At 35.4% G+C, this 27,616-nt stretch overlaps 3 protein-coding genes across 3 annotated transcripts; all 3 read right to left on the reverse strand.

Annotated features, from left to right (window-relative positions):
• Positions 1 to 4,649: 4,649 nt before the first annotated feature.
• LOC132170360 (alpha,alpha-trehalose-phosphate synthase [UDP-forming] 1) lies at positions 4,650 to 11,000 on the reverse strand. Its single transcript, XM_059581313.2, has 9 exons — positions 10,598 to 11,000; positions 10,231 to 10,328; positions 9,670 to 10,058; positions 7,987 to 8,101; positions 7,704 to 7,805; positions 7,301 to 7,451; positions 6,064 to 6,152; positions 5,479 to 5,527; positions 4,650 to 4,750 (listed from the first exon to the last, which is right to left on the reverse strand). Exons 1-9 carry the CDS (start codon positions 10,983 to 10,985, stop codon positions 4,650 to 4,652), a joined length of 1,482 nt encoding a protein of 493 aa, XP_059437296.2. The 5' UTR covers positions 10,986 to 11,000.
• A 6,233-nt stretch (positions 11,001 to 17,233) lies between these two features.
• LOC148588076 (eukaryotic translation initiation factor 4E-2-like) lies at positions 17,234 to 21,951 on the reverse strand. The gene is made up of 5 exons (XM_088517851.1): positions 21,537 to 21,951; positions 18,490 to 18,658; positions 18,281 to 18,406; positions 17,585 to 17,650; positions 17,234 to 17,473 (listed from the first exon to the last, which is right to left on the reverse strand). Exons 1-5 carry the CDS (start codon positions 21,845 to 21,847, stop codon positions 17,423 to 17,425), a joined length of 723 nt encoding a protein of 240 aa, XP_088373977.1. The 5' UTR covers positions 21,848 to 21,951; the 3' UTR covers positions 17,234 to 17,422.
• A 1,092-nt stretch (positions 21,952 to 23,043) lies between these two features.
• Positions 23,044 to 26,569, reverse strand: LOC148588077 (protein SRG1-like). The gene is made up of 4 exons (XM_088512275.1): positions 26,324 to 26,569; positions 25,989 to 26,233; positions 24,912 to 25,236; positions 23,044 to 23,307 (listed from the first exon to the last, which is right to left on the reverse strand). Exons 1-4 carry the CDS (start codon positions 26,567 to 26,569, stop codon positions 23,044 to 23,046), a joined length of 1,080 nt encoding a protein of 359 aa, XP_088368401.1.
• Between the last annotated feature and the right edge of the window lie 1,047 nt (positions 26,570 to 27,616).

A 27,616-nucleotide genomic window follows, 5' to 3' on the forward strand; every position in this document is an offset into this window, starting at 1 on the left:
TTATATATTTTGGGTGATTGAATTGTTTATTGCTTCATAACATTAATTCCGCATAAATTGTGATAAATAATTTTTTGGAGTCGGCATAGCGTTTTTCAATTGGTATCAGAGCGGGTTCACTCTGTTTGGATTAAATTCTTGAGTGAGATCTGTTGACTCTTGTTTGCTATGAATACTTCTCAAGGGGAATATGATCTTATAAACTCCTTCAACAATTTGTTGGAAAAATTCACTCTTTTGAGACATCAATACACAAATTGTTTGGGAGATTTTCAAGATCTTAAACATGTGAATGAATCTATTGTTAATGAATTGTCTGAATCACATGTCCTAATTGATTTTTTGAAATCTGATAAAGAATCTTTGGCGAATGATTTGTCTAAATCACATATCTTGATTGATTCTTTGAAATCTGAGATTTCTGTGCTTGTTGAAAAGTCTTTATCGAATGAATTGAATATTTCTAAGGAACTCTCACGAAATTTCACTAGTGATAATTTGAAAAGTTTTCTTTGTACTAAAGAATTTGTTCCTAACAAGCCTAGTATGATTGTTGATAATGTTGGTGCATCTACTTCACATGTTTCTAATGAGTCCTTGAATCTTAATCCTGTGAATGTTAAAGAAACCAAGACTAATTTTTCTAAGACTCCTTCAGTTAAACAAACTCAAGGTAAGTTTTTTCCTACATGCCATCATTGTGGGATTGTTGGTCACATTAGACCAAACTGTTGGAAATTCAAAGCTGCTCCAAAGAAAGAAAATCATGCAGCTGCTCCGACTCTCCATGGTAAGAAAGGTAAGAAAATTTATGTTAAGCATCATGCATCTTACCCTAAGCTTAGAGTCATGCATCCTCATGGAAAATTACCTTCTAAAAGGTTTGTGCCCACTTGTCATCATTGTGGAAAGGTTGGTCATATTCGACCAAAGTGTTTTGATTTGAAATCTCATAAGCATAAAAGTGAAAATTCCTATTCTAAGAAAGAAAGTGAGGGTTTGGTCATAATGATGAGAGAAGTGCTATCTAGGCTAGATAAGTTTGAGCAAAGTCATAAGTTTAGACCTAAGATTTCTCAAGTGTAGGTTAGGAAGGATGATACCATTCACCCATTGAGGGGGAGTAGTAGTGATCTCACCTAAAGTTAGGTGAGTCAATAACATGCCTAGGACTGATTGTTTTGCTTATTTTGTAATATCCTAGAGCATGTTGTTTTTTTTTCATTGCATTTTTTTTGTTTTTGCTTTATTGTTTATGCACTGCATTGTTTTTGTTGTTACACTTTTTGTATGAAGAGTATATACATGATTGTTTTGAGATTCATGTTTTGAGGCATATTCATAAAGGATTTTTCAAGAAATTCATATATCATGATCTTTGAAAAGCTTATAGATGAGATGTTGTATGCGGACCACCAAGATTTTTGTCTACTTGCTAATCAAATGTTTAGGAATGTGTAATGTCTTGTGAAGACCTAGAAGTAGTTATTAAACCAAATCATTATTTTGTAGTGGGACCTATAAGATGTGATGAAAGTTTAATGTTAAAGGACATTCATGTCTTGCCTGTTGTAATCTCAATTCAAGCATGTTGTTTTGTTTTGCATTGCATTTTTCTTTGTTTTGCATTTGTTTTTTCTTTTGTGTGCATTTCTTTTGAGAAAATTTTCAAAAAGACAAAAATATGTTACTTTGATTGTTTCTTTTTCTTTCTTTTGTCTTATGCACCTAGATAGTCCATTAATTTCTCATGTTACGTTTTATGGATGTAATTCCTTACGTCTTGGAATGTTCTTAATATGCATGAGATGAAAATTTGTGTTAATGGACTTCTTTTTGTGGTTACCTAAAGCCTGAGCTTATGTGGTACATTTTGTCTATGCTTTATCTTTTGTGCACATTTAAGCTTAAATTGAGGTTTTGTTTCACTTTATTTGTGAGGTCTGTTAGGTAGCCATATGAGGTTTTTGACTAGTCATATTTTTCAAATTGACCATATGCTAGTTGAACCTAGGGCTTAAAAATTCCTGCTTTCTCTGTTGTGATAACCACCAAAAGTTTAAGGACACTTTCTCAAAGAGAAAAATAAACAAAATAGTTAAACAAATAAAATCAAAAGATCATATTCCAAAATGAATTTATTTCACTGTGTCAAACTTGTGCAAAATATTTTACAAAGAGAATTGTATAGGATGAGAGTGGCTAGGCCCTGGTATGATAAGGTTTGACTTTTGATTTGATATACTTGTCAAAGCCTCATGGTGGTGAAACTTTCTCCTCATTTTGTAAATTGAAAATTTTTCTCTTTGGATGGCTTACCCACACACCACACAAGCATAGGTTGAATGGAACATTTTCTTGGCTTGGGTTAAGCAATATGAGTTTCTAGCCATTTCTAGTCTCATGTATATTTTGCATATTTGGAGCATGTTTGGATATTCATTGTGCAATACATGAGTCATTGATGTGTTATCATGTGTGTTCATTTAACTTTTAAGGGGGAGAAACATGCTTTGCATTTCCAGTTTCCTGTTGTTAATTGAGTCATACATTGAGGGGGAGTTTTGCTGATGTTTCTTTATAATCACGCATTCTACGTCATTTTTTTATCATGAGTTTTATTTATGTCTTCTTGTTCCACATATGCCTTGATGTATTTTGTGAAGTGTTTCAAGAAACATGAAGACCTTTTGTCATTCTATGACAAAAAGGGGGAGTAAATATGGGGAGATGATGGGATTGGCTCGACATTTTGGTTTTGTCACTGAATTGCCAAAGGGGGGAGTTTGTTAGTTCTTGTGTTGGCTTAATTCAGTTCCAAAATGTAGATATTACTGTTCACAGCTTAAAGACTGATATAGAATGCTCAGAATCCAATCTCCACCGTTCATAATGTAGATTCATGTGTTATGAACGTCCCTGCAAAATTTCAACTCAATCGGACCACAAACGCCCATCGGAGTGAGCTGTTGTTGAAGACTGGACAGGCCGGGTCCGGACCGCAATTCCCCGGGTCCGGACCTCATTTCCAGAAACTAAAATCTTGCTCCGCGAAGCCGTGTCCGGACCACCCATTAACATGTCCGGACACCCCGTAAGTTTTAGGCCCAAAAACATGATTTTAAGTGGGTTAGGTCTAGGGTTTTGTCGGGGGTATATATACATCATTATAGAAGAGAGAAGCACGAATTTTCACCCCCAAAGAGTTCGTGTGAGGCTGTGCTTGAGTGATTATTTTGTTGTGAGCCAAATTGATTCCTCTTAGAGGATTTTTGTTAGTTTTGATTGTGTGCTTAATTGAAGTCTATCGGAAGGGTCCAATAAAGGAGAATCACGTTGAAGAAGATTGTGAGCAAGGAGACGAGTTGTAGGCTTGTCGATCTTACAGAGCCAAGGTCTTGCAAAGGGTTGTAAGTGTTCCTAGTGTCTGTAATCTCTAGATAATCTTTTGATAGTGATTTCCTGGGTTTGGCTGCCCCGGAGAGGTTTTACTTTTAGAATGTTTTCTAAAAGGTTTCTTCTTCGTAACCAAAATATCTGTGTTTGCCTCTTTATTGCTTTATATATTTTGGGTGATTGAATTGTTTATTGCTTCATAATATTAATTCCGCATAAATTGTGATAAATAATTTTTTGGAGTCGGCATAGCGTTTTTCACCTTGTGTTCAGGAGTTGGCAAAGGAAACGATGGCGACAGTGCCGCCGCGGTATGTGCGTCCCTATCAGGACCCTTCAAACATATCCGACACCACTTGTTTACCCCAAGTCCCAGTCATCGACATGCAGAAGCTTTTCTCCCCTGAATTTATGGACTCTGAGTTGGAGAAAATGCACTGCGCATGCAAAGAATGGGGTTTCTTCCAGGTCATGATAATCTCAGAAGGGTTAGAAATGCTTCCAACTTCACTCGTTGTCCTCTTCTTTTCTGCAACTCTAATCATCAAGTGATTTAGATAGGCCTGTTGTGCTTAGTCCCGAAATAACGTAGGGTTACAAAGCAAGTAAGCCAACACCTGTAGGAAGTGGCTAGGAATCTAATGCTAAATATGAAATGTTCTTATGAGTTTTAGCAGGAAACACCCTCAATAATCACTGCCTACTAAATGCGGCAAGAAATCAGATGCTTCACATGAATATACCTACCAGTTTGAACGGAATGTAATGTTGACTGGTAAGTAAGTATCTTATCTACTTATATATCATTGTCTAGTTTTTTAAGGCCAATCTCCCTGTTCTTTCCTGTAGCTGTGTATGTTTTCTTGCATTAATAGTATAGTACTCTAGCTCACCGGGTGAATAGGTAAGTTTTTATGGGATAGAATGTATAGAAACACTTAGACCCTCAGTCAAGTAGTTACTTTTGGATTAAATTATTCTTCTCTTTATGCCTCAAATATATCTTCAAGCTTACAAACAGTTTATCAACAACAAAAAGATACATTTCCTGGATATTGTATATGATGTTCATCCTCATCATCATTGTTTTAATTTTCTTTACGATGGTCTCTAGCCAAAAGTAATATTTTCTTCTTTTAAGTGATGGCCAAAACATCTTTGCTTGCAGGTATATCATTTTAAAAAAGCCAACAGTTCACTATGAATAAACTAATAATCATAAATAAAACCAAATAAATGGAAAGCTTAATTACCTAACTTAGAATGAGAACTCCTTTGATGGAAGCTTGGCAGGCAACAAACTCATAGCTGACAAGATTCATTCCATCCCTTAAAGATGTTACGAGTGCTACATCTAAACAAGAAAGAGTGAATAAAAACATTTTGAGTGCAAATCTCCCATTAAATATAGCCTTTTATACAACAGTATGGAAGAAATGATAGGTTAATTGCATCTCCATAGTGATGGCTTGCCTCAACAGTTTTATTTAACAACAATGCTTCAATGTATGTCAAATGAAACAAATATTGCTAAAATTTGGACAACCAAAGATGTAATAATTATTATTTGGCCAATCAGGGAGGGAACACGCATTTTGTGCATTTATCTTAAGGAACCTTCTATTAAACCTTAATTAAGTATCTGAGTACAACTTCAATATATTGTCAATAGCAACATGTAACCATCTCTCTTACGATTGTCTTCAGTTAATGTGCTCACAGTGCTCTGACAGTATGCCAGAAAGTTAAAATATTTATAGCCAATTTCCAGAAAATTGGATGGTTTATCAAAGACAATAGAAAAAAATACCATTTAAAAAACAGATGGCATGATACATTTAAAGGAGTGTAAGTAATAAGAACATAAAAACAATAAAGAGCATAGGCATGAGCTAACTGGAAGACTTTATTTTGCATTTAATTAGCATGAGAACTCAAGAAACAATTCATTAAGATATTTAATGATTTAATTTGCCTCCTAATACTATTTCAACACCTTAGCCATCTTCTTAACTTGGGGGAGACAAGACAAAAAAAGACAACAATGACTACGTCTGTGATCGATGGCACAAAAATGAGTACCAGTAATAGCATATAGTGCACATAACGCATGAAAGTCGAGAGATCGATCCTGTAAATAAAGAAGAGAATGCTTTAGAAGTCTTCAGATGATCAGCCAACAATAGTTGCAATAGAGAAATGTTTTTCGTAAGAGCATAGCTAAAGGACTTATTAATTAGGGCATAATAAGAAACATATCGAATTAAGAAAGAACAATAATTTTATGATATTTGCCTAATTTTCAGTCTATGCAACATCAATACATGACAAAAGTTTAACTTCTTATCTTACACTGCTTCCAAAGACTATATAACAAAATGCATCTCTAGGACTTCAGTTTCAAATTTCTGAGTCCACAAATACTTATAAAAAAGAAAAAGTGATGGTAGAACTCAGCATGTGAACATGCAATGCTAGTAGTGAGCAATAAAGTCACTAAAAAGATAATAATGTTTGATTTACAATTAAAAAGATACCTTTTACAGTTAAAAAAACAAAGAGATGCGTTTAACATCTTAACCATTAATATAAGTTATTATCTAATTTTACATACATGAGTTTGTAATTGATTGGATAAAAACAAAAGTTGATAAGGTAAAGACAAACCAGATGATGTATTGGAACCGCAGTTAGAGTACCAAATTTCCCATTAATGCGTCCAACAATCTCATGAACCTGGCTTGTAAGCTTTTGATCTATCAAAGCAACAAGTAGAATATATTGATAATGGATACTCCAAGATGATATAAAATTTTGGAAAAGATTAATTTCATATTCAGAGCAACAGAGAAAGAACCTCTAACTGAATTCCCAAAGAATTGCAATTCTATTAGTGAAAGTTTATTAAAATAACATAAAACGAAGCATGCGTGAGACTAATTCTAAGGCAAGGCAAACCCAAGTAAAAATGAACATGATGATCATAACTTAATCAAACAGTCCCCCAAAACAAATTCTAAGTATAAAAAAAATGACATGAAAATGAGGAAAGGAGAGGGCCGGGGGGGGGGGGGGGGGGGGGGGGGGGGGGGTGTTGGTGGGTGGACTAATAAGGCTTGTAGGTTATAATAAAGATATTTTATAAATTAACAAAGACCTTTTATTTTGCTGCAAACAGAGGCAGTTAAACTTGGTGTCATGTAAAGCTGGAATTTGTTTGAAGTCCTCCAAATGTAGATACATAAAGGAGGTATAGATATAGGGTTCGATAGTAAGATAGGATTTATGTAGCCAACCATAAGGATTTCAAGTAAAGGCTCTCTTAAGTTAAATAGGGTTGTGTGAACAAGTAACCAACCCCAAGTATCTGAAAAGTAAGGCTCTGGTAGAATTAAGTGGGGAAAGTAGGATTCATGTAACCAACATCACATTTCAAATAGAAGTCCTGTTCAGCTGAGAACACATGTACATGTACACTCATAAACATATGTGTATTTGGAGAATTATTTCCTTCTCCTATTTTACTACTTTATCATAACCTACAAGCCTTCATTGATGTTAAAAGCTATAATAGTAGGATAGAAAAAATCAATAATATGCACACAATTTAAAGCATGTGTTTCACTAAGTCAAATACAAAAATATAACAACCTACGTGAAAGTGAATTTTATTAGTTTATCTGCTTTGCATATTGTGATTAGAAAATCAAAGAATTTGGACCCGTATAATTGGTTATTGGAGAGAAATAAAATTTTACCAGATACCTAAGGAAATACTTTAACAATGATCGATCATCCATCCTAACTTAATTCCAATTGAGCATGTATCATGTGCATAGAACAAATATAGCTTTTTCAGTTATATGAATTTAAATGGAGGAAACATGTTAAGAAGGAAAAATACACTCAGGAACATCCGTCCTTGTTGGTACTGCAATCTGCAGCAAAACAACTCGATCACGCCAATGTGGATTTTCTTCAAGGAACTTTTCAAACGCCAAAATCTTTTGGGGGATTCCCTTAATCATATCAAGACGATCGACCCCCAACATTACCTATCCACAGAAGAACAATAACATGAGGAAAATTAAAAGCAAACAAACTGATGGTAGTAAGTCTAGCAAACAAGACTAAGGATTCCAGAATGAAGACATAAATCAAATATAAGCAAGAACAGCATTATTATAACCATGTCTAGCCCGACCAACCCCTAACATGACCACCACCTCAACAGTTAATTGCACTCTATTCATAATCAAGAAGAACTATTAACAATGGTGCTTCCAAACAAAACAGGTAGCTCTTACCTTTCGGCCGGCAAATCTTTGTTTCAGTTCTTTCATGTGATTCTGAACTTGAGGGAGTTCAAGAGCTCGAATAAATCGTTCATAATCTATCCCAATAGGAAACTGTTGTTTCAAACTCCCAAGAAAATAACACATAGGCATGTTGAGAAAAAAATTAAGGGAGTACTTCATATTGATAATTATAATCAATGCTGACAAACCTATGAAATATATGAAACAAAGTGTGGATTTTGCAGGAGAATGGAAAACAAAGAAAGAGAGAGGGTGATCAGCTAATATGTACCGCAGCTACACGTGTAAGCTTTCCTTGATCCTCTACTCCTTCAGGCGTACCCTCAAGTCCAAGGATACGAGTGCAAGCACTTACAAAATGCCTTGCGTAATCATATGTGTGGAAACTGGAAGGTAAAATATCCACCAATTAAAACATTATGGTCTAGAGAACTTAACATAAAATCTATATGAGCACAGCCATTAAACTCTTTTAAAAGTATTGTTGATATTAAAATATCCACCAATTAAAACATTATGGTCTTGAGAACTTAACATAAAATCTATATGAGCACAGTCATTAAACTCTTTTAAAAGTATTGTTGATATAACAGGCTGATATTGAATGCCCCATTTCCTGGTGCAACCGAAGGATGACAAAAAAAAACTCTTTTCTTTTGCCTCTCACTTTTAACTTATCAGAATCCTAGATCTCCAATGATATAAACTTTATAGTAACTTTCATCTTATTGAACACTTCCTAGGGGAAGCTTTAAAATCCCCAACTCCCCAACTAGAAAAATCCTTTAAAATGGGGAACTAGATTTAGCATGATGGAGGTCGTCAATAAGGAAAAATGGCTCTGCTTATATGGTCCCAAAAGAAATGCTCTAATTAGTATTAAGGCATAATACATTTGCATGCTCCTTTTCACTGAAGGTGATAAAACTAATTAAAGGCCTGACTGAAGCTAACAAGAGCAAGCTACCACATTTCAGTTGCAGCTGCAGAGAGTTCATGAAGTTGCCCATTGATTTAATTAGGTTTTGTTTACTGGTATGAAGTTGACAATTAAAAGGAGGGAAAATGACGTAGGAACTAGCCTTTCTGAGAAATGGTACTATAAGGTCTATCATACATACAAACATATAAATATACATGTATACATACAAACACACATAAATTAATACATTAGTGTTCCCACCTAGTGAACCCCATGCATATTTGTTGGAAAGTTGGATTGCACCCTTTATATCTTTAAATGTGCTGTTAGGAGAAATTTATACGATTTCCTTGTTCATAAATTTTATGTCACGAACACTTGGGACAAACAGCAGTTTATCACATGCACATATTTTTCAAATTTGACCTAATCAATCATGAAGTAAATCACTTACTCAATAAAATTACAGAGCAAAGCAGCATAATCTAAAGGCAATGAATACCTTTGCATTTCTTGTTTATTCAACAATTATAGAAGCTTATGAATTTCCTAATGTTCTTCGGAGGTGGTAGGAATATATGTCAGTGTCATATGTAGGCATCGAATGGAGTATTGGCATCAGAGATGTTATAGTGGTCAATTACTACTTAAAACATAGTAATGCTAATATAAAATAAGAAAAACGAATATGATTTAGCATCTAATACAAAGACTTGAACACAAGCGTGCAACATATAGGATGTCACCAAAATGAGCTGTTTTTAAATTGGTAATCAAGGAGAAAGGTGAAGACAGTTTCTCAGTTCCTAAGGAGACATCAACCAAGGCAAGAGGCACGAACACAACCATAGTTTACCAGCTGACCAAAGTCTATCACTAAACTTGGATGACATTTGGAGGCCTTTCTAGGCATGAGAACTTTGAGTTCCATCCAAATACCAGTCTACTCCTAAGAAGCATGATGAAGCAAAAACAGAATAAAACAAAGAATCGTGCATGTCCAAATAATATGCAGAAAAATGAATAGCTTACCCAACTAAATCAGCAGCAAGAACAGATCTCAACAGCTCTGACCGAGAAGGCAGCATTCTATGTATTTCAGAGGAGGGAAAGGGAGTATGAAGAAACCAACCAACTTTCATTTTGTTGTTATATTCTTTTAGATATTTCGGAAGAAACATTAGGTGGTAATCATGGCACCAAACGACATCTCCCTCCTTGTAATGTTCTTTCACTACTTCAGCAAACATTTGGTTTGCCTTCTTATATGCATCAAATTGAGACTGGAAACTACGGGTGGTTGCAAGTCGATCTTCCTGTGGAATCCCGAGATAATGGAAAAGAGGCCACAAGATGTTGTTACAGTAACCATTATAATACTGATGAACCATCTCCTCATCAAGAAATATTGGGATGCACCTCTGCAGTCAATAAACCAAAGTTAGTAAGGGAGAGACAGTACATTATTTGTTTGTGCATTGGGGGGGAATGGGAGCAAAACTTACACATCATAGACATTATCCAATATTATAGATGATAATTGTAGTAGTTGTTAAGTTTTATGGGACTTCAAATGTAACCAAATTTCCGAACCTTTTCAGCTAAGGCGTTAGTGAGTGCTCTTTGTCCAACTTCATCGGGTACATTTACACCAGCCCAACCAATCCATTTGGCATCAAACTCCTTCAGGCCTGCAAAAGAATTTCAAGGCTTCATTTAGCCTTCACTTCAGTGAATAGAGAATAGAAAAACATGCTTAAAAAAATTAAAATTTTTTTTAAAAAAAAAAAAAGGAGTGAGGGCAAACAGTAGAATCATTATTATTTTTAGCTTTGCAAGATAAAATAAAACAGAAAAATAAAAAATGTAATTTATGAGGTGTGGTCCCAGCTAATTGAATTATAATATAGAATGCTTAAAGAAAGAATAAGGATAATGAAAGATTTGACCAATCACTTACCTAAAAGTGCAGTGACTAGCCCTCCAGCACTTACCTCAAGTTGCCATGAGTCCTCACCCCTTCGGATAGCAGAGACCGGCAACCTATTGGCTACCACCAACAATCTTTGTTTAGAAGGGCGCCCATCTTGCCTTTGGCATCCATCAGCCAGAAAAGTTCTTGCAGCTGCAACCCCATTCAAGAACTCTTCCTCCCTAGGTAGACCCAAATTATTATTCTCGGTTGAACATGAATCATTCACATGGATTTCTGCCTCTCCGTTGCAATCTCTTGCTTCCTCACTAGATGGGAAACACCGGTTGGATTTCCTTCTCTCTCTTTCTCTCAGAAGCCTTTCCAATCTAGTTCTTGGTGTCACAGGGCTACAGTTATACTTATTCCCTGGCATGTGTACAGTCTGTAAAGAAACCTGCAATTTGCACGTTTCCATGGTCATGCCTAAAAAGTACTACAAAAGTTTCCAACAAACTGTTCAGACTCAATCTCTTGATATTTCGTCACCCTTACAAAGTGTCATACATAATCATTGAAATGGTGAATTTTCTCTTCTACTTCAAATAAACAAGAAATTCTCCACACTAAATCATCCCACCTACTACACACGAACTACAAACTTTTCCAACAACTGTCCATACTTGTCATATTAGCTGTTTGATTTTTCTTAAGCAAAAGAATTCATACAGTGCATTAACCTATCAACTCAGCAAAAACATTGTCAAAGATAATTTCAAAAATAACAATCCCAGAAATACTGAACAGAGTAATGAGTGTTCAAGAAATGGCAAAGAACTTTACCTTGAGCGTGATCATAAATAAATATCTGGGTTTTATTCTAAACCAATCAGTAAGGAAGAATTCAAAAAGGCAGAACAAAAACAAAAATAACCCATCAACATATCAAGCGCCAAAAAAAAAAAAATCAAGAAAAATCAAAATGAGGGTTATTGTAATCTCTACAAACCCAGAAAACCAAACCCAAATACAAAATCAAAAACCCAAAATTTCTTTTTTTTCACAATGGCGTACATGAGCAAGAATGGCCACAAAGAAGTTGAAGAAATCAAAGCAACAAAAGGAACCCAGTAAAAGGCTCTCACCGGATTGTTCTGTAAACTAGTGCCAATTTCTTGAGAAAAATCCACGTTCATCAACAAAATGTGACACTGACCCTGCTTCTGTTGAGAGCTATATATAGAAGCGCAAAGCCTGGCCATACGGGGACGAGGGAGCAAGTTGGCGAGCGATATTTTAGGCGGCTATGCTCAGGAAAGGAAAAATCTACATTCGAAGTATGCATTTGATGATGATTATTAATGGCATAAGGAAATTCATTATCCAAAGCTATAGCCAGGGATTACGATGAAGCTAATATGGTATATATGCAGAGCTTTTTAGGCCATGCAGGTGACACCCAAAAAAACTATGCAAATTCAAATGATTTGGTGCTTTTTATATGGTGAATACAACAGATATGTGTGCCAATATTGCACATTGGGACCCCACCAAGATATAGTAGGAAAATTGCTTGGGTTATGATTTTATGGAAACTTTTTTTTTTTTTTTTTTTTTTTGTTGGGTTATGATCAATTGGTTTTTTTGGTATGAATTCAATGCACCAATTCCATGACATTTATCGTTATTTCGCTGAGCTGATGTGATAGTGTTTATCAGCCTTTTAGATCAGTCTTTGTTAAAAATGGATAAATAAATAAGGATTAATGGGTTTTGTTATAACGGTCCAATAAAATAAGAGTGGCATGGAGTGTAGTATGTAGCATGTAGCGTTGCTTGTGTTTATTAGAGTTTATTTCATAAACTTGGTTATAAATCGTATGGATACGAGAAATGCTATTTGTTCATCTTCTATCCATATTTTTTTAAAAAAAAAAAAAATTACTATTGGATCTATAAGAGTCACATGTAGGTCTTATAGATCATGTGGGTCCTGCATATTTAATGGTAAATTTAAAAGAAAAAAAAAATGAATGAAAGATGGAGAAATAGCGAAATTGCATGGATAAGAGAAATATATGGATAATAGTGTAAATGGAGTTTATAACTCCAGCTAAAAATGGTGTTGAATTTCCAATAAAGAAGAAAATCAAAGGTGGATAGTGTATTTTGAATGCTATTTTATATATATATATATATTGTAATTTATTTTTGAATAAAATGAAATTTGCAGTTTTGAACACATTTTATGTGTGGGCGGGTGGGACAATCTCAAACCTGTAATGGCATATGCAAAACATAGAAGAGAGCCAAAAAGAGAAAGGAAAATGCCAAAAGGCATCATAAATATTGGGTTATTATCTTTGTCATGGCATTTGGTTCACAAAATCTAATCTTTTTCTTGACATCCACATATTTTTTTATAAGTCAAAATATATATATGTGGATGTCAAAGAGAATAATACTTAGAAATGTGATGCCTCGGAATCTAGATTTTCAATATCACGCGAAACTCGTATTTGAGAATTATTAAGAATCAGATAAGACTTAAAAATATGAGATTCTCGCCTGTATAACTCATTTATCTTTGCAACCGTTGAGTAAATAGTACAATTTTTTACTTGTTAATGAAAATCATCGAACCTTTAATTCATATTTACATATTAATCTGTGTCAAATTAAGAATATTAAAAAATGTGAAAAAAACAACTCCATTGTTTTTTTATTTGCTGACATGTCTATAAAGGAAGGGAGATTCGAACTAGTGACCTTCGCTTCATGAAGCATGGTTCACAGCCGACTACCTAGCAAACATGATTAATTACAAACAACATGATATTCAAATAAAAAAAAAAAAAAAAAAAAATTACCAATCTTTTTTTAATTACAAACATATATTGGACCTCACTTGCAGTTTTTTTTTTTTTTTTTTAAAAAAAAAAAACGTGTTAACATTATTCTCCCACAATATTAAAATTAGAAATTGAATATCAATTTACTTCTTCCACTATTTTTGTCTTGCCATTGGTGTCAGCGACAATGGAGCTTTTCTGCTTTCACAAAAGAGCAAGATTTTCAGGACTTCCACCTGTGACAATGAAAGTGGAGGCTCATGGGTCAACATCTTCCACTTTTTCATTTCTATTATATAAAATAGTGCAGGTACATGAGTATGTTTTGTTTTTATTATGCGAAGATTTTTTACAAATATCAAAGAAATTGAATTAAAAATAGGGTGTAATACCTCATTCCTATGTTGTTTATTTTTTTTATATTTTTTTCTATAGGCTTTACATTTTTTCACAGTAGGTACGTCTGGTTTACCTAAAGATGGAGTTGGTAGTTACTTCCAAAATTTGATAGAACGACACATCAGTACCAATAACAAATTGACACGTGTTCATATAATTAATTAATTATTTTTTAATTAAAAATATTAAAAAATTATATTTAATTAAATTAAAAAAAGAGAGAAAAAAAAAAGTTTGGCCACCCCTTGGCCATTTAGGGGGTGGCTCGGCTACCCCCAAATGGCCGGGTTGGGGGTGGTTAGGCCACCTCCATTTGGCCACTTGGGGGTGGTTTGGCCACCCCCATAGATCGTGCCACTCCAAATTGGCCAGATGAGGGTGGCCATGGCCAAAGTGGGTGGCCAACCACCCCGCAAATGGCCAAGGGGGGTGGCTACGGCCAACCCCAATTTTTTATTTTTATTTTTTTTGAATATTAAAAAATTTAATTAAATATAATTTTTTAATATTTTTATTTTTTTTTATTAATTATAGGGACATATGTCAATTTGTTATTTGTGCTGACGTGGCATTACGTGAAATTTTGAACGAAATTTAGATGGATGTACCATCTCCGTCTTTAGGTAAACCAGAGGTATTTCTTGTAATAAAAAGTAAACTTTATGGGACAAAAAATAAAGAAGTTAAACCACAGGAAGAATAAGGTATTTAACCCTTAAAAATAAATGAAAGTATGATATGTATAATGGGTTCATTTGGTTTGTGGAATAAGTCCTTAAAATAGGTGAGTGGCTGGCCACCACCAGAGACATCAGGGCTGGCTAAGATCACTCTAGATTTTTTTGTAGGTGGTCGCTTGGTCGGCCACATATCCAAATCCAATGTATTTGTGTTTTCCTTTTTTTTTTTTTTTTCAAAAAAAAAAAAAAAAAATTTAGAAAAATAAGAAATCATGTGAAATTTTTAGGGCTCTTGTGTTGTCAATGGAGGACAAAAAGCAAGTACTTTTGAAGTCTATTTTCAGGAAAGCTCGCTTGTGGTGGAAGCCATATGTCCAAACCTTTTCTGAAGTAGAGACTTAATGAAAATTGAAGTTTACTGAGAATTGAAAATGAGAGGTTGATTGATATTTGGGGAGAGAATTTGGACTCTAGGATTGGTCATGTCAGTCAAACATTATGTTTTGTATGGAAGGGTTTGTTTGCCATTGGCTTGGAAAAAGAGATTGACTTGGAACTGTATCAAGCTTTGATTGATGTGAAAAAAAAAATAAGAATGTTTTATATGAAAAAGTGAAAAAATTTCGTTTTATAGTGATTTTTTTAATTAAATAGTAGTAAAAGATGATTAACGTGAAGTAAAAAGTAAGAATATTAAGAGTTAAATTTAAGACGAATAGTATGAGGGTTTTTTTTTTGGTCCATTGGCAAACAACCCCTATATCCATACCTTAAATAGGTTTGTGGACCTAATTGATTTTGAAAGGACCAAGACAATGCAGTTTCTTGCACGGTGAAAACTAGAATTTGGATAGTTTAAGAGAGCAGGTTGTATAGTTTACTTATTTTGGATAGTTTAAGGTGGTGAGCTTACTTGTCAGGAACAAATGGACCTCACAATCTCTTTCTCTTAAACTGTTTGAATGTCTGTAAAATTCAGACAGTCTAATTTTAGGGATCTCAATTCGTGGTGACCAATTTGTTTCTCAAAAGTTTCCAAGCAAGCAAGTGGTGGAGGTATATCACCTTTGTCATTTTCTAATCCTTGAAATAACTAACAATTTATTATGCTATGAGGATTTGATTGATTAATTAGGAATGGTTTATGATGGTCTTTTAAGTTCCAAACTCCATAGTCTTCTTTGGTCTTTGTTTCCTTCCATCCCAATACCAAGGGACAAGGATATTCTCTAGTTCATTTGAACATGATAGAATCCAATTGGTTTTATTCATAAGGGCAAAATTGTCATTTTTACATTTTTTTTGGGAACAATTTTGCCCTTCAAATAAAACAAATAAAACAAATAAACTGGAGAGGATTCAAATTCAATATGAAGGGACAAGAATCCTTTCTAATTCATTTGAATTATTCATAAGGGCAAAATTGTATTTTCACATTTTTGGAAAAAAAATGGTCAATAACATTTATAAGCATTTAAATTGAAGGAAAGGAATATAAATAAAGTATGTGCTATGTTGTGTGTTTGTCATCCATTTAGGAGCTAACTAGATAAGGTGACCTTTCACATGGACCACAATCTCGATATTTCAGTAAAGAGAAAATCCTACCAACAAAATCAATCAATTTCTTCTATATAATAAGTTTGAAATAAGAATACCCCACATAAATATCTAAGAAACTAACTCATCCAATAACCAATGCGTAAATGATGCCCACTCAAATAAAAAAAATAAAAAATTGATACTTTCTCCTATAAACTGTTAATCGTTGTCACTTATTTTTAAGAATTTTCAATTAGTGCGATTTATACCATATTTTGAAGTTATGGTGTCATTAGTATATGAAAACTCATTGAGAACAACTAAATAAATTAATATCAAGTGTGAAATGTAAATTGCAAGTTGCATTTTTATGTTTTAAAAGATAATTAAATTCTTTTGAAGTTGTTTATTTATTTCATTTGTTATATTTTTTAATATTTATGGTAAAATTTTCAGCTTTATTTTTAAATCTTCCATATTATCAACCAAAATCCTAGCTCCACTAATGATTGTGACAAATGTTATTGCATCACCAAAGTGGCTTGCATCAACCCAATAGATATTGGTAATTGACTCTCCAACATACAATTAAAATATCTTCGTGGGGATGACGAGGCACAAGTAGAGCACGACTATTGGGTGGTGTGTAAAAACCATGTGCCAGCGTGTGAAGGCCACATCCCGGCCCATGATGGTTGGATGGAGGGGGCGGAGGAAATTGGCGCCGTATAGAGTAGCCATAGGAGACGCTGGTTAGGCTCGTTGGTGGCCATGACATATGGAGGACATATAGTTTTGAAAAACCACGAAATGAGCTCCATATCTATTTCAAGAGCAAAAATTTATTAGATTTGTGATGGATATTTATTGGATTTTAATTCAATGGTAGTTTTAAAAGTTACATATGAGTGTGAGAAATTGGATGTAGAGAAGTAAAAATATGTGTAGCACATTAGTCTAAAACGATTAATGACCGCACAAAGAAAAACAAAAAAAAAAAAAGAAGCTGGAAATTACATTTCTATCCCACATCAACACACTTTGCTGCTATGACCCTGCGAATCAGCCTTTAGATCAACCTTTGTTAAACAAAAATGTGAGCAGAAAACATGATCCTAAAGTAATGCTCAACTTGTGAGGAACTTGTAAGAGTATGGTGAGTACCATTATTTGTGTTTATATGCAACCCTTTACCATTTGGATTTTTGAGATAAGGAACGAAAAATGCATATCCAAGACCAAAATTAAGGAAGTCTAATTCAGCTTATCATTGTAAATTTCTTTCACAAAATGGAAAATAGTCCAAAGCAGGGACAACTCATTAGACCAAACCCTAGAATGGTAACTAGGATGAGGCAGCAACCAGAAAACATCTTGCATCCTCTTGGCATACACATCAATCATACTGTGTACCGATTCTTGGCAGCTTTGTCAAGTTTCTTTGCATCATCCTGAAGGAGGAAGACCAGAACATTACTTACAAAACCCATAACCTATGATAAATGAGGTGAGAGCCAATAAAGGAAAACAAATTAAGTACATTCTCCAAAAAGTATCCTTACATGGAATATAAATCCTATCGTCTCATTGTAGTCGAGAAACTCCTTCCACTGTTTCCCAATGCTCATCTGCAGCCAAAAAAAAATTGGCATGAGATGCTATGCAGGCCTTTTACAATCAGAATAAAAACAATCGCTAAAAATGACCAATAACAGCAATTCAGCCAGGCCTTGTTTACAGGTGAAATCCATGAAAATTTCTTAAATTGATCTAAGGAAGCTAAATCAATTCTTATTCCTCTCACTTGAATCTTCGAGAATCAAAGGATTATTTCATACAGAACCCATGAATAAAAAAGTGAACAATGAGAAAAGATAAAATGTGTCCAATAGATTAATCCAAGTGATCATATCACCCAATTGCTCCACTTAGTATCAAGTATTTTGAGTCATATGATAACCATTCCAACGTGCACATATAAAATTTCCCTTCTTTTCCTCTACCTTCTTGCAATCTAAGTGGGGCATTAAAGGGGAGCAATAAAGGAATAGCCACAGTAAAATACAAACCAAGGATCCATGTTGTGCTCATATAAACAAAAGCAAAAATTAATGTGCTTCAGTAATATAGCATCCATACGTGGGAGACAAAGCATGAAAAGTTTTCTTGTGGGTCAAAAAAATAAAATAAAAATGGGGACAAATAATAAAGGCAGTATGATGAAGGCTGGTGGGTTTATCTGCTTCAAAAAAAGTTACCTGTGCAGCTTCATTTGTAGCATTCTTGGTCCACACGCTTATTTTTTCCTGCCTAGCTCTGACATTGACAACTGCTCCACAAATTTCATCCCCATGATCAAATTGCTCTCCAATCATTGCCAGCAACTAGTATCAGCACACTCAGAAAATTAGATGCCACAAAGAATTTTTGATTCAGTGTTAACTTACAAAGATTGTCTGAAACATACCGTATATAACCAAAAGGTGTCAGATTTCCCTCTATTAAAAAAGGTTATAGTCCACTTCCCTCCATTGGCACAAACAGGGTCCTCCCATTTTGGCTCTATTTTATGTTTAAAACAATAGATGTCTGCTCCGTGACCCAACTTGCTTGGATGATGAATATTATTGTAAACACTGTGCAAGGAATAAATTGCCCAGGCAAATTTGTCAGTTATTTTGAGGAGATTGATAGAGAGACCAGAGGTATTGATAGTTCAAGAAGGTAAATCAGCAGTTACGGAAACAGAGATTCGAGGTCATAATCAGACAAACTATGCCAAAAAATTTAGATGCAATGAGATGCTATGATATTCTCCCATGTCTTCAGGCCCCATTTTCATTTTATACATGTGCAGAGAAATAGGGTTCTTTGGCCACAACCAAAGAGAAAAGGGGGAAGGGGGTTCCTATCATTCAATCGGTACCTATATTTGTTTCGACAGAGAGTATGGGGATTGTTAACGAATTTTAAGTACTAGATAGAAGAGAATTTATTATAGGGAAAGAAAAAGTACAAGATCAAAAAGGTCAAGACAAATAGCTAATGTTTAGCAGAGAGGTATAGAAATGGAGCCAACTACTCCCACAAAAAAGTTCATAAAATACTGTCAAATTTCAAGGAAAAGAAACACTAACATCCCCTCTCAGTCTCACAGAGGTACAGGCAGGACAGCCTCTGTATCGGTAAGTATTAAATTTTTGATAAGTAAAGATATATAAATTAAAAGCGCAAAGGGGCGCAATCCTAGTACATCGGGAGTATACAAGAGAGCGACTAAGAAGAAGAAAAAGAAGAAGAGAACATAAAAAGAAAATCTTGGAAGCTGATCACTATAGGCTCTAGCCAGCCAGTAGTCCAAGTGAAAATGGTGTACAAGAAAAAGCGAATGAGGTCCTCTAAATTCCTAGTTGAGTCCTCAAAACTTTTAGCATTTCTCTCGTTCCAAATGCACCACATGAGGCAGAGAGGGACCATCTTCCACACAACTTATCGGTAAGTATTAAATTGTTGAGCTCAGTTTGGGCTTTTCAGTCTTGTTCCCTCTATTGCATGAGATAAGGAAAATAGGATATTATGCGAGAAGGCAGTGATGGTGAAGGTGAGGCTAGAAGAAGCAGCAGTAAGAGCAAGCTCCCAAGAGATTATGGCAATAGGAAGATTCCAACAAACAAACATTTGTATAGGCTGGTTCTCATCTATGTAATGCAAATTTGGTTTCTTCAAGGAGTCAGAAGCAAAGTCCCTCCTCACCTAAATGAACAATTACAGGGCAATTAGTAAAGAAAAAGGAGTTTCACACACATGCACTTAACATTTGTTAAATTTGACTCTGCGTTTACACTTAATAAGGTTATTACTTATAAAAACCTTATAAGATGGATGATTTAGCCTCCTAGGCATGAGGATAAACTGCTTAGCCCATCAGGAGTGAAAGCTCCTGAATTACCTGGTAACTGGTTCTGGCGGGTGGGGTCAGTTACCCGTAGGAGTTTGATTAACGGTGAGGATTGTTGTACAGTATGCGTTTGCAACGTGCAATTAATCTGAGTAAAGTTCTCCTACGTTATCAAAAAAAAAAGATGGATGATTTATATAAATCATCCATCAAAAAAAAGAAAGGTTACTAAATATTCATCAAAAAAAGATGGGTCATTACATGTTCTCCTTAATTGACTCGAAGTTATTATATCTTGAACCGGTTTGTTTGAGGAAAAATGAAAGGTTACTCAATATTCATCAAAAAAAGAAAAAGAAAGAATACTTGATTCAAACCCCCCTCCCACCGGGATCCCCAAAATTAAAAAAGCAAAAAGGCGCTGTCTCAATATTTGATAATTTTTTAAAATAAGTCTATATAGTTGATGTTTTAGTGGTCCATGACAATTGATGTATCTATAAACTTGGAAGAGTTCCACCTTGCACCGCAAGGATTAAGGAAAAAAATCCCACGGTTAAGAGTATAATTATGGATTTCAGCCCTAGCAAACAAATGAAGAAAGTCTACTGACTCAAAAATAATAGAGGTAGGTGCAGTTCACAAAGTTTTGCTTCTCTTAAAATCACATGACGTGCAAGTATATGGATGTACATATAGTTGGGAGAAAGGGGTTAGAGGGGGAGAAATTAAAATTTCTGAATTTCAGGGACCAAAAGTGTATTCAGTCAACTATAAAGTATGGCACATAAATAACAAGAACCACATATAGACATGAATATGATACCATACGGTGATCAATCTCAACAAAAAAGTATGAAACCAACATTTAACTGAATAAAAAACCAGTATCTGCACAAATATACATAATACTCTACAGATTCATGTAATACTCCATATTAAAAAAAAAAAAAAAAAAAAAAAAATTCAACTACATGATTCATATGAAACCAAAAATTTTGTTAAATTAGGGTTTTGAATGCAATATTCAACTATCTGCAAAAAACCTACCAAATTCACTTAAACAAAGTTCTTTTAAACCGAAGCACAATGTCTCTACCACTTGACACACCCAAGAACCGATTGTTTCACATGAAAGAATCAAAAACGCTCTAATGGTTCCCAAGAGAAAGCTACGAATCCAAGTAAACACAATGTTCCGACCAAACGTGATAAACTTCACATTCCTTTTAAACTAAAACAAACATAAAATAACACAAAATTCAACCACCCCCCCCACCCCCCCCCCCCCCCCCTTTTCCAATTCCTCCTGATTCTCAGCAACCACAAACAGATCATAGTTTGAATTCAAGATCCATAAATGTTCAGCTAATTCATTCCCATTAGCACAGAAACAGTGATAAATCAACCTAACTCTAAACAGACAACACTCTCTTTTCCTCATTTCTCTTAACAACAATTTGCCAACTTCTCTTTCCATTTTCCCTCAAATTTTCCATTTCCCCTCCAAAATCCAAATCTTTCACTTCCTCAGCACCCAAACAAAGACCAACCAGAAACAAAAACTCAATACACACACATATTGTATAGTATAGCAAAAACAGAAAAGATTTAACCTCCAGAACTCTTCGACCGTAGCAAAGGTGTAGATCGGCCTCAGAGAGCTACCCCAAGCGGCCTGCTTGGACTTGGCAGAGGGGTTGTCGAACCAGAAGGTCCACGAGTGCTCGAGCGGGTGGAGCTGGTCCACCAAAGCCGTGCCCGTTTGCTTCGAGTCTTCGTCTAGCCCTACGATCTCTCCCTCCCCGGGCTCCTCGTCCTCCTCTCCAGCTCCGCCAGCCCTAGGGTTCGGGATAGGGTTTGCGTTCGTGTTGGTGTTGATCTCTTCCTCGGTGGTCGCTGACTTTAGCGCCTCCTCCACCACCATTTTCCTCTTCCTTCCTTCTCGTTTCTCGGGGATTTTCCTTCGCTTTCTCTCGCTTTCTCGTTCTTTCTCGGCGTTTCTTTTCCTATTTTCTCAGTCTTGGAGATAGAGAGAGATATGTATGCATGCATAAGCAAGTGGCAAATGGGTTGGACTGGGCTTCTCTTAGTTTTTGGGTTCAGTTTAGGGCCCATATGATGTTTGCAAATATGTTCGAGAGTCCTATGCCTAGATTAGTGCTATAAGTTTTCTTTGTGTCCTGATTGTGTCTCTTGAAACTAATGTTGTGACACCTTGCTCTAAATGATATGATATTATTCACTTTGGGCTAAGTCTGCACGATTTTATTATTGGATTTACCCAAAAGGCCTCGTACCATTTAAAGCGGGGTGTAATCCAACCTGAGATGAGGGGAGCGTGTACAAGCCCATGAAGATCGCCAGCGAGGACGTTGGGTCCCAATAGGGAGTGATTGTGACGTTCCACATTACTTGCGGGTAGAAAAGATGATGTGTTTATATGTAATATGTTTTCTCTAAATGCTATGAGGCCTTTTGAGAGTAAACCCAATAATAAAACTGTGTGAGCTTGGCCCAAAGCAAACAATATTATATTATTTGGAGTAGGGGTGTTACAAATGTAACTTTTAAAATTATAACAATATTGATGGCCGTCAAGCCTAACATGGGTAAAGCTTTCGACCAAATAGAGCAATCCTTCACTTTTTTATTTTTTATTTTTGTCTTTTCTTTTAGATGCATGGTTCCTGTGGTAAGTGTCGAGGCAAGGTAACCCCTCTTTCTCCCTTTCTTTTCTTTCTTGGTTTTGAGGTGCTTTCCATATTGATCCTCAATAGGGGTTGAAGAATGTCATTGTCTTATTTTTCCTGCTAGGACCAAGCACGTGGAGCTTGATTTAATGCCAATTATTCCCTTATGACCTAATGAGGGTATTTTGGTATTTTTCATAGTTCCCGTTAGGATTTAACACTCAATTCCAATGGAGGGAGTAAATTATATCAAATCAGAAGTTCGAGAGGGTAAAATTGAAAGTTTTTGAACTTAGTTTATAAACACATTTGAATATACAGTAAAGTCAAGCTACAAAACTCACTTGATTTGTGTTAAATCTTTCAATTATTTCACCTATGATATACAGTATTGGGGAAGCACAGTACTGCACAATCTAATTGCCATCAACTAAGCACTGTTGCCTTCAGCTTTGATCCTCAAATGCTCTAAATATGTCTTTCCATTGAGCCTCCTGGAGAAGAAATCCTTTACATACTTCTCCATTCCAACCCTTCTAAATAATGGAGGGTTGTTTGGGTTTAACAAAGAAGTTGCTGGCCCAACCTCTGCCTCAAATTTTGGGTTGAAGAACAAAGCAACAGAGATCCTCTCTTTCTTCGTGTTTACAGTTACCCTGTGCTCAACGCTGTTATAGAGCCCATTGCTCAGAATCTGCAAAAATATGCACATGTTAAAGAGATACTAGTTCTTGTTTATTGTTTCTTGGTTCATTTTTTGGTGAATTTAAAACCTTCTATAATTATATTACATTGTTGTCATATAACACTAATTTTGTCTACAAGGAATTGTTGTTAGATAGCGTTAATTTCTAGTGTTAACGACATGATAGGTCGTGTGAGCAGGGGTGTTCAGGTGGGCAGTTAAAAATTGTCCCGTATCTACTATTTACTTGTCTACATTGGTTACGAGTGGATTTTCAACCCTTAACCCTAGTTGGGTGGATACCATACCTGTCATTTGCAAAAATGTTGGGAGATAGCGGAATATAGCTAGCTAATATCCACCTCTGCCTAATAATAATAATAATAATAATAATAATAATAATAATACTTTTGTCTTGTAAAAAACACCATTTTGGGATTTAATCCCTAAAATTGGATTAAGACCATGTGTAGTTATGGGTGAATTCTGTTTGCCTTAGATGGGCAGACAGTTCCTAAATATTAAAGCTATATACTACCTAAGTTTCCATTTTTTATCCACCAAATTCGATGTGGTGTGGTCTTCCCATAATATTTGGTGGAAGAATTTTTTGGTTAGGGATCTCGTCACATCAAATTTAATGAATTAAGGTAGATACTTGGGCGACATATACTCGTTACTATAATTCACTCTCCGGCCACAAAGTACGAATGTAAATGTAAAATTCGGATATTATCTACTCATATAAAGCGGTTTACACCCCTCCGTGTCTGTATACAAGTTTAAAGCTCCAATCGATCACCTTTCATTGGACAAATTCTGTTTGTGTATCTTTAATTGTTTTTGGGCATCGCTTCACATGATCAGCAGGCTCCCAAATAACACAAAGTTGGGTTGAAAGAGTAATGCTAAATGATATTCTCACGTCTTTTTTGTATCATTTTAAAATTGATGTAACTTTTAAAATCACAATTATATTTGTAATATAATTTTGATCAAATGATAATTTTAAAAATTACATCAATTTTAGAAGAATACAAAGAAAACATGAATCTTTCTTTTAGCATATTTGATAAAATAATAGTAGTATCAGCAGTACTCCAATCCTGTCATAGGAAGATCTCAGTTGCCCTTGACTCGCTCTTAGTGCACAAACGAGGGAGCATCTCCATGTGACAAAGATTTGACTGCTTTATCATATAATGTGTTGGTCTTGGTCACCAACCATATTTTTTATTTTATTATTTTATGAAGATAAACAAGTTTGAATATGATAGCACTAGGGATTCCAAAAAAGTTGACCAGATACTATATTTAGCACATGTTTTTTTATTTTATTTTAATTTTTAAGAAAAATGCAAAATTAGTCCTTATGGTTTATATGTTTTATAAAGTTCATAGATCTCTGAGGTATGTCAAAAAAACAATTTAGTTCATATAGTCAAATTACGTCAATTAATTTAACAGATTCCGTTAATGCGACATAGACTTAAATAGCTCTAACGTTTCATGCTATCAGAATCTGTTAACTCAGTGAACGGAATTTGATTATCAGAATTCTGTTAACTTTTGAAAAGGAGAAAGATTAGGAAATGAATGAAGAACTATCAAACCTCGAGAACGTCTCCAGCGTTGACAACAAAGGCATCCGGGAGGAAGTTGACAAGAATCCAGACACCATCTTTCTTTATTTGAAGACCTTCAACTCCATTAACTTGGTGGAGGATGGTGATGCCAGTGGCGTCGGAGTGAGGTGTGATACCAATAACTTGCTCCGGTTGTGGGCATGGAGGATAATATGTAATCCTTGTTGATTGCATTCCATCGTCAAACAACTCCTTCATCTCTTTCATTTCTATCATTAGGGCTTTTCCCAGATGCTCCAGCAGTGTCATTGCAAGTTTTTGCAACTCCTTTAAGTAAGACTCCATCGTTTCTCTAGTGAAACCCAAAAACAAAAAGAAAATAAATAAATGAGAGAAATTCAAAAGGTTGGGGTCGATCAAGCTGTGAATTGCTCGGCTCTCGTGCTTTGTAAAGCATCAAGTCTAAAGTTTGACTCTGCTCGAGCTCCAACTCGAGCTTTACGTACCCGACTTGTGTAGAGGAGACACTTTGCATGGTGTTCCGGATATTTAGTTGTTCCCCAAATAGATGATTTTGGTCTTAGAGCTTATTTGTAATTGTGTTTGAAAAATAGAGTTTTTAAGTCAAAAAACGCTTTTTGACAAAAGCTTCATTTTTAAGAAGTTGCCAAAAGTGCGTTTTGGCCATTTTTAGGCTTTTTGGACCTTTAAAAACGCTTTCAATTTTTTTTTACTAAACATGTACTTTTGTTTTCAAACGAACTTTTTGAGTGTTAAACGCACTTTTAGGCACTTCAAACGCACACCCAAACATGCTCTTAATCTAATTTCAGGGATGAAATCCTAAAATGAATAGATTATATAGATGTTCGATCCCCATATAGGAAGAAAAAAAAAAAAAAAAAAAAAGAACTCTCGACGGAGTTGGCGCGAGTAGTAAGCACTTATGCTTTATGAAGCTTCAGGTCTAAAGCTCGACTCTACGTGAATGCAAACTTGAGCTTTATTCGACCTGTGTGTGGAATAGACACTTAATTTATACGGTGTCCAGGATATCAAAGCCGGGTTTTTGAAAAAAGAAAAGAAAGATGAGAGATAGAGAACCTGAAAGATGAAGGGAGCTCTGGGAAGAGATATGGCTTTCTTCTATGAATAGGATTTATTATCATATACACCCTATCACCCCAATCAAGTCTTTGATCATCTGATCGGACGATGGTTCCATAGCCTTCAACATCTCCTGGTCTTACCTTGAACTTCATCTTTTCTTCCAATGGAAGCTTGAAGAATTCCTCAATCTCATGATTCAGCTTCTCCAACAGTGAAGAGCTGACTCCATGGTTCACCAACTATACAAGAACAACATATTACATAAATATATATATAAATAAAACAACTTCTACGTTAAATGTTTATATAAAAATGAGAAGCAAGGAGACCTGAAAGAGCCCCCATTCCATGCAAATTGTCTGCAACTTCTCAACTTCAAAGTCTTTGGTTTCCACAGACGCCAGTTTTTTCATGTCAACGGTTGGGATTGCAGGGAAGAGGGTTCCAACAACTGGAGGGTCCTGATCAACCCGGACATAGCGTTTTGGGACGAGTTTGATCTTAGGATCTTTGGCGAGCTCCTCCTCTATGGTCAGGACCAAATGATCAGAAGAAGTGGAACCCGTGGCTGCCATTGATTTGCCAAAGTGCTGCACCCTACACCGTCAATTGGTGTGATGATGGCTTTTAATTATATAGCCAGGCAATTGAATCACTACCGGAGAAGTTTCTTTGTCAAATAATAAAAACATAGCTCTTAATTAATTACTATTAAATGTTATTAATGAAGTATATATATAATATATCCTGGATGGGTCAATTAAACCAACCAACTAGAAATTCAAGTAGGACAATTTTTGCGTTTTAGCATTTAAAGTTCAAAAAGTTACATTCGATTCCGCACAAATTATTAAACAGTGACAAGTTTCTCCGTCTTTTCGGATGGAATGTCGATCACGCGGGTTGCATGCGACTTTTAACCACCTAAACTCTAAAAAAAAAAACACTTTACCTCATAAAGTATATGACAACTTTTGTGTTTTAGCCTTAATTTGTAGAGGGTAGATGTTATTTTTTGAACTTTGAAGGCTAAAACGTAAAAGTGGTCTTACTTTGGGGGGTAAAGTCCTTCAAGTTTAATTTGGGGAGGGTCGGGATGCACTAATTTTTTTCTTTCTTTCTTAGAATCCGTAGTTAATAAAAGTAATTTTAAAACAAATTTTCCGCCGGGGGGGGGGGGGGCGATCTGGTCAAGGAAACGGAAGTCAACTAAGAATATATATATTTTTTTTTGATAAAAACCAAGACTTTATTGATGATCACTAATCAGGAATACAAGTAAAATCCAACAGAAAACAACTCCGCCTCATTCTGAACCTCCCTCCTGTTCCCTGGGAATCAAATTTCTCCCTGAAGGATTACAGGCCATGATGTGCGCCACCCGAAGGTTACCCTGCACCATGACCCCCGTCAGGTTTTGCGAAATCTGAAAGGGAACTAGCGTGTCTAGCATTTACCTCCGAGAATTCTAGAACAGCAATTTTGGCTTGTTGAACCAACACATTCGGATGACTAAACCGACCTTCGTGAACCAGCTCATTGCGCCTGTGCCACACTCTCCGGGCTACCCCTGCAAACAAACATAAATCCTTTGGTTCGCAGCTCGTGAATAGTTCCTCCAT

The sequence above is a fragment of the Corylus avellana genome, chromosome 1 (genome assembly GCF_965113065.1).
Source record: "Corylus avellana chromosome 1, dhCorAvel1.hap1.2, whole genome shotgun sequence".
Lineage (NCBI taxonomy): Eukaryota > Viridiplantae > Streptophyta > Magnoliopsida > Fagales > Betulaceae > Corylus > Corylus avellana.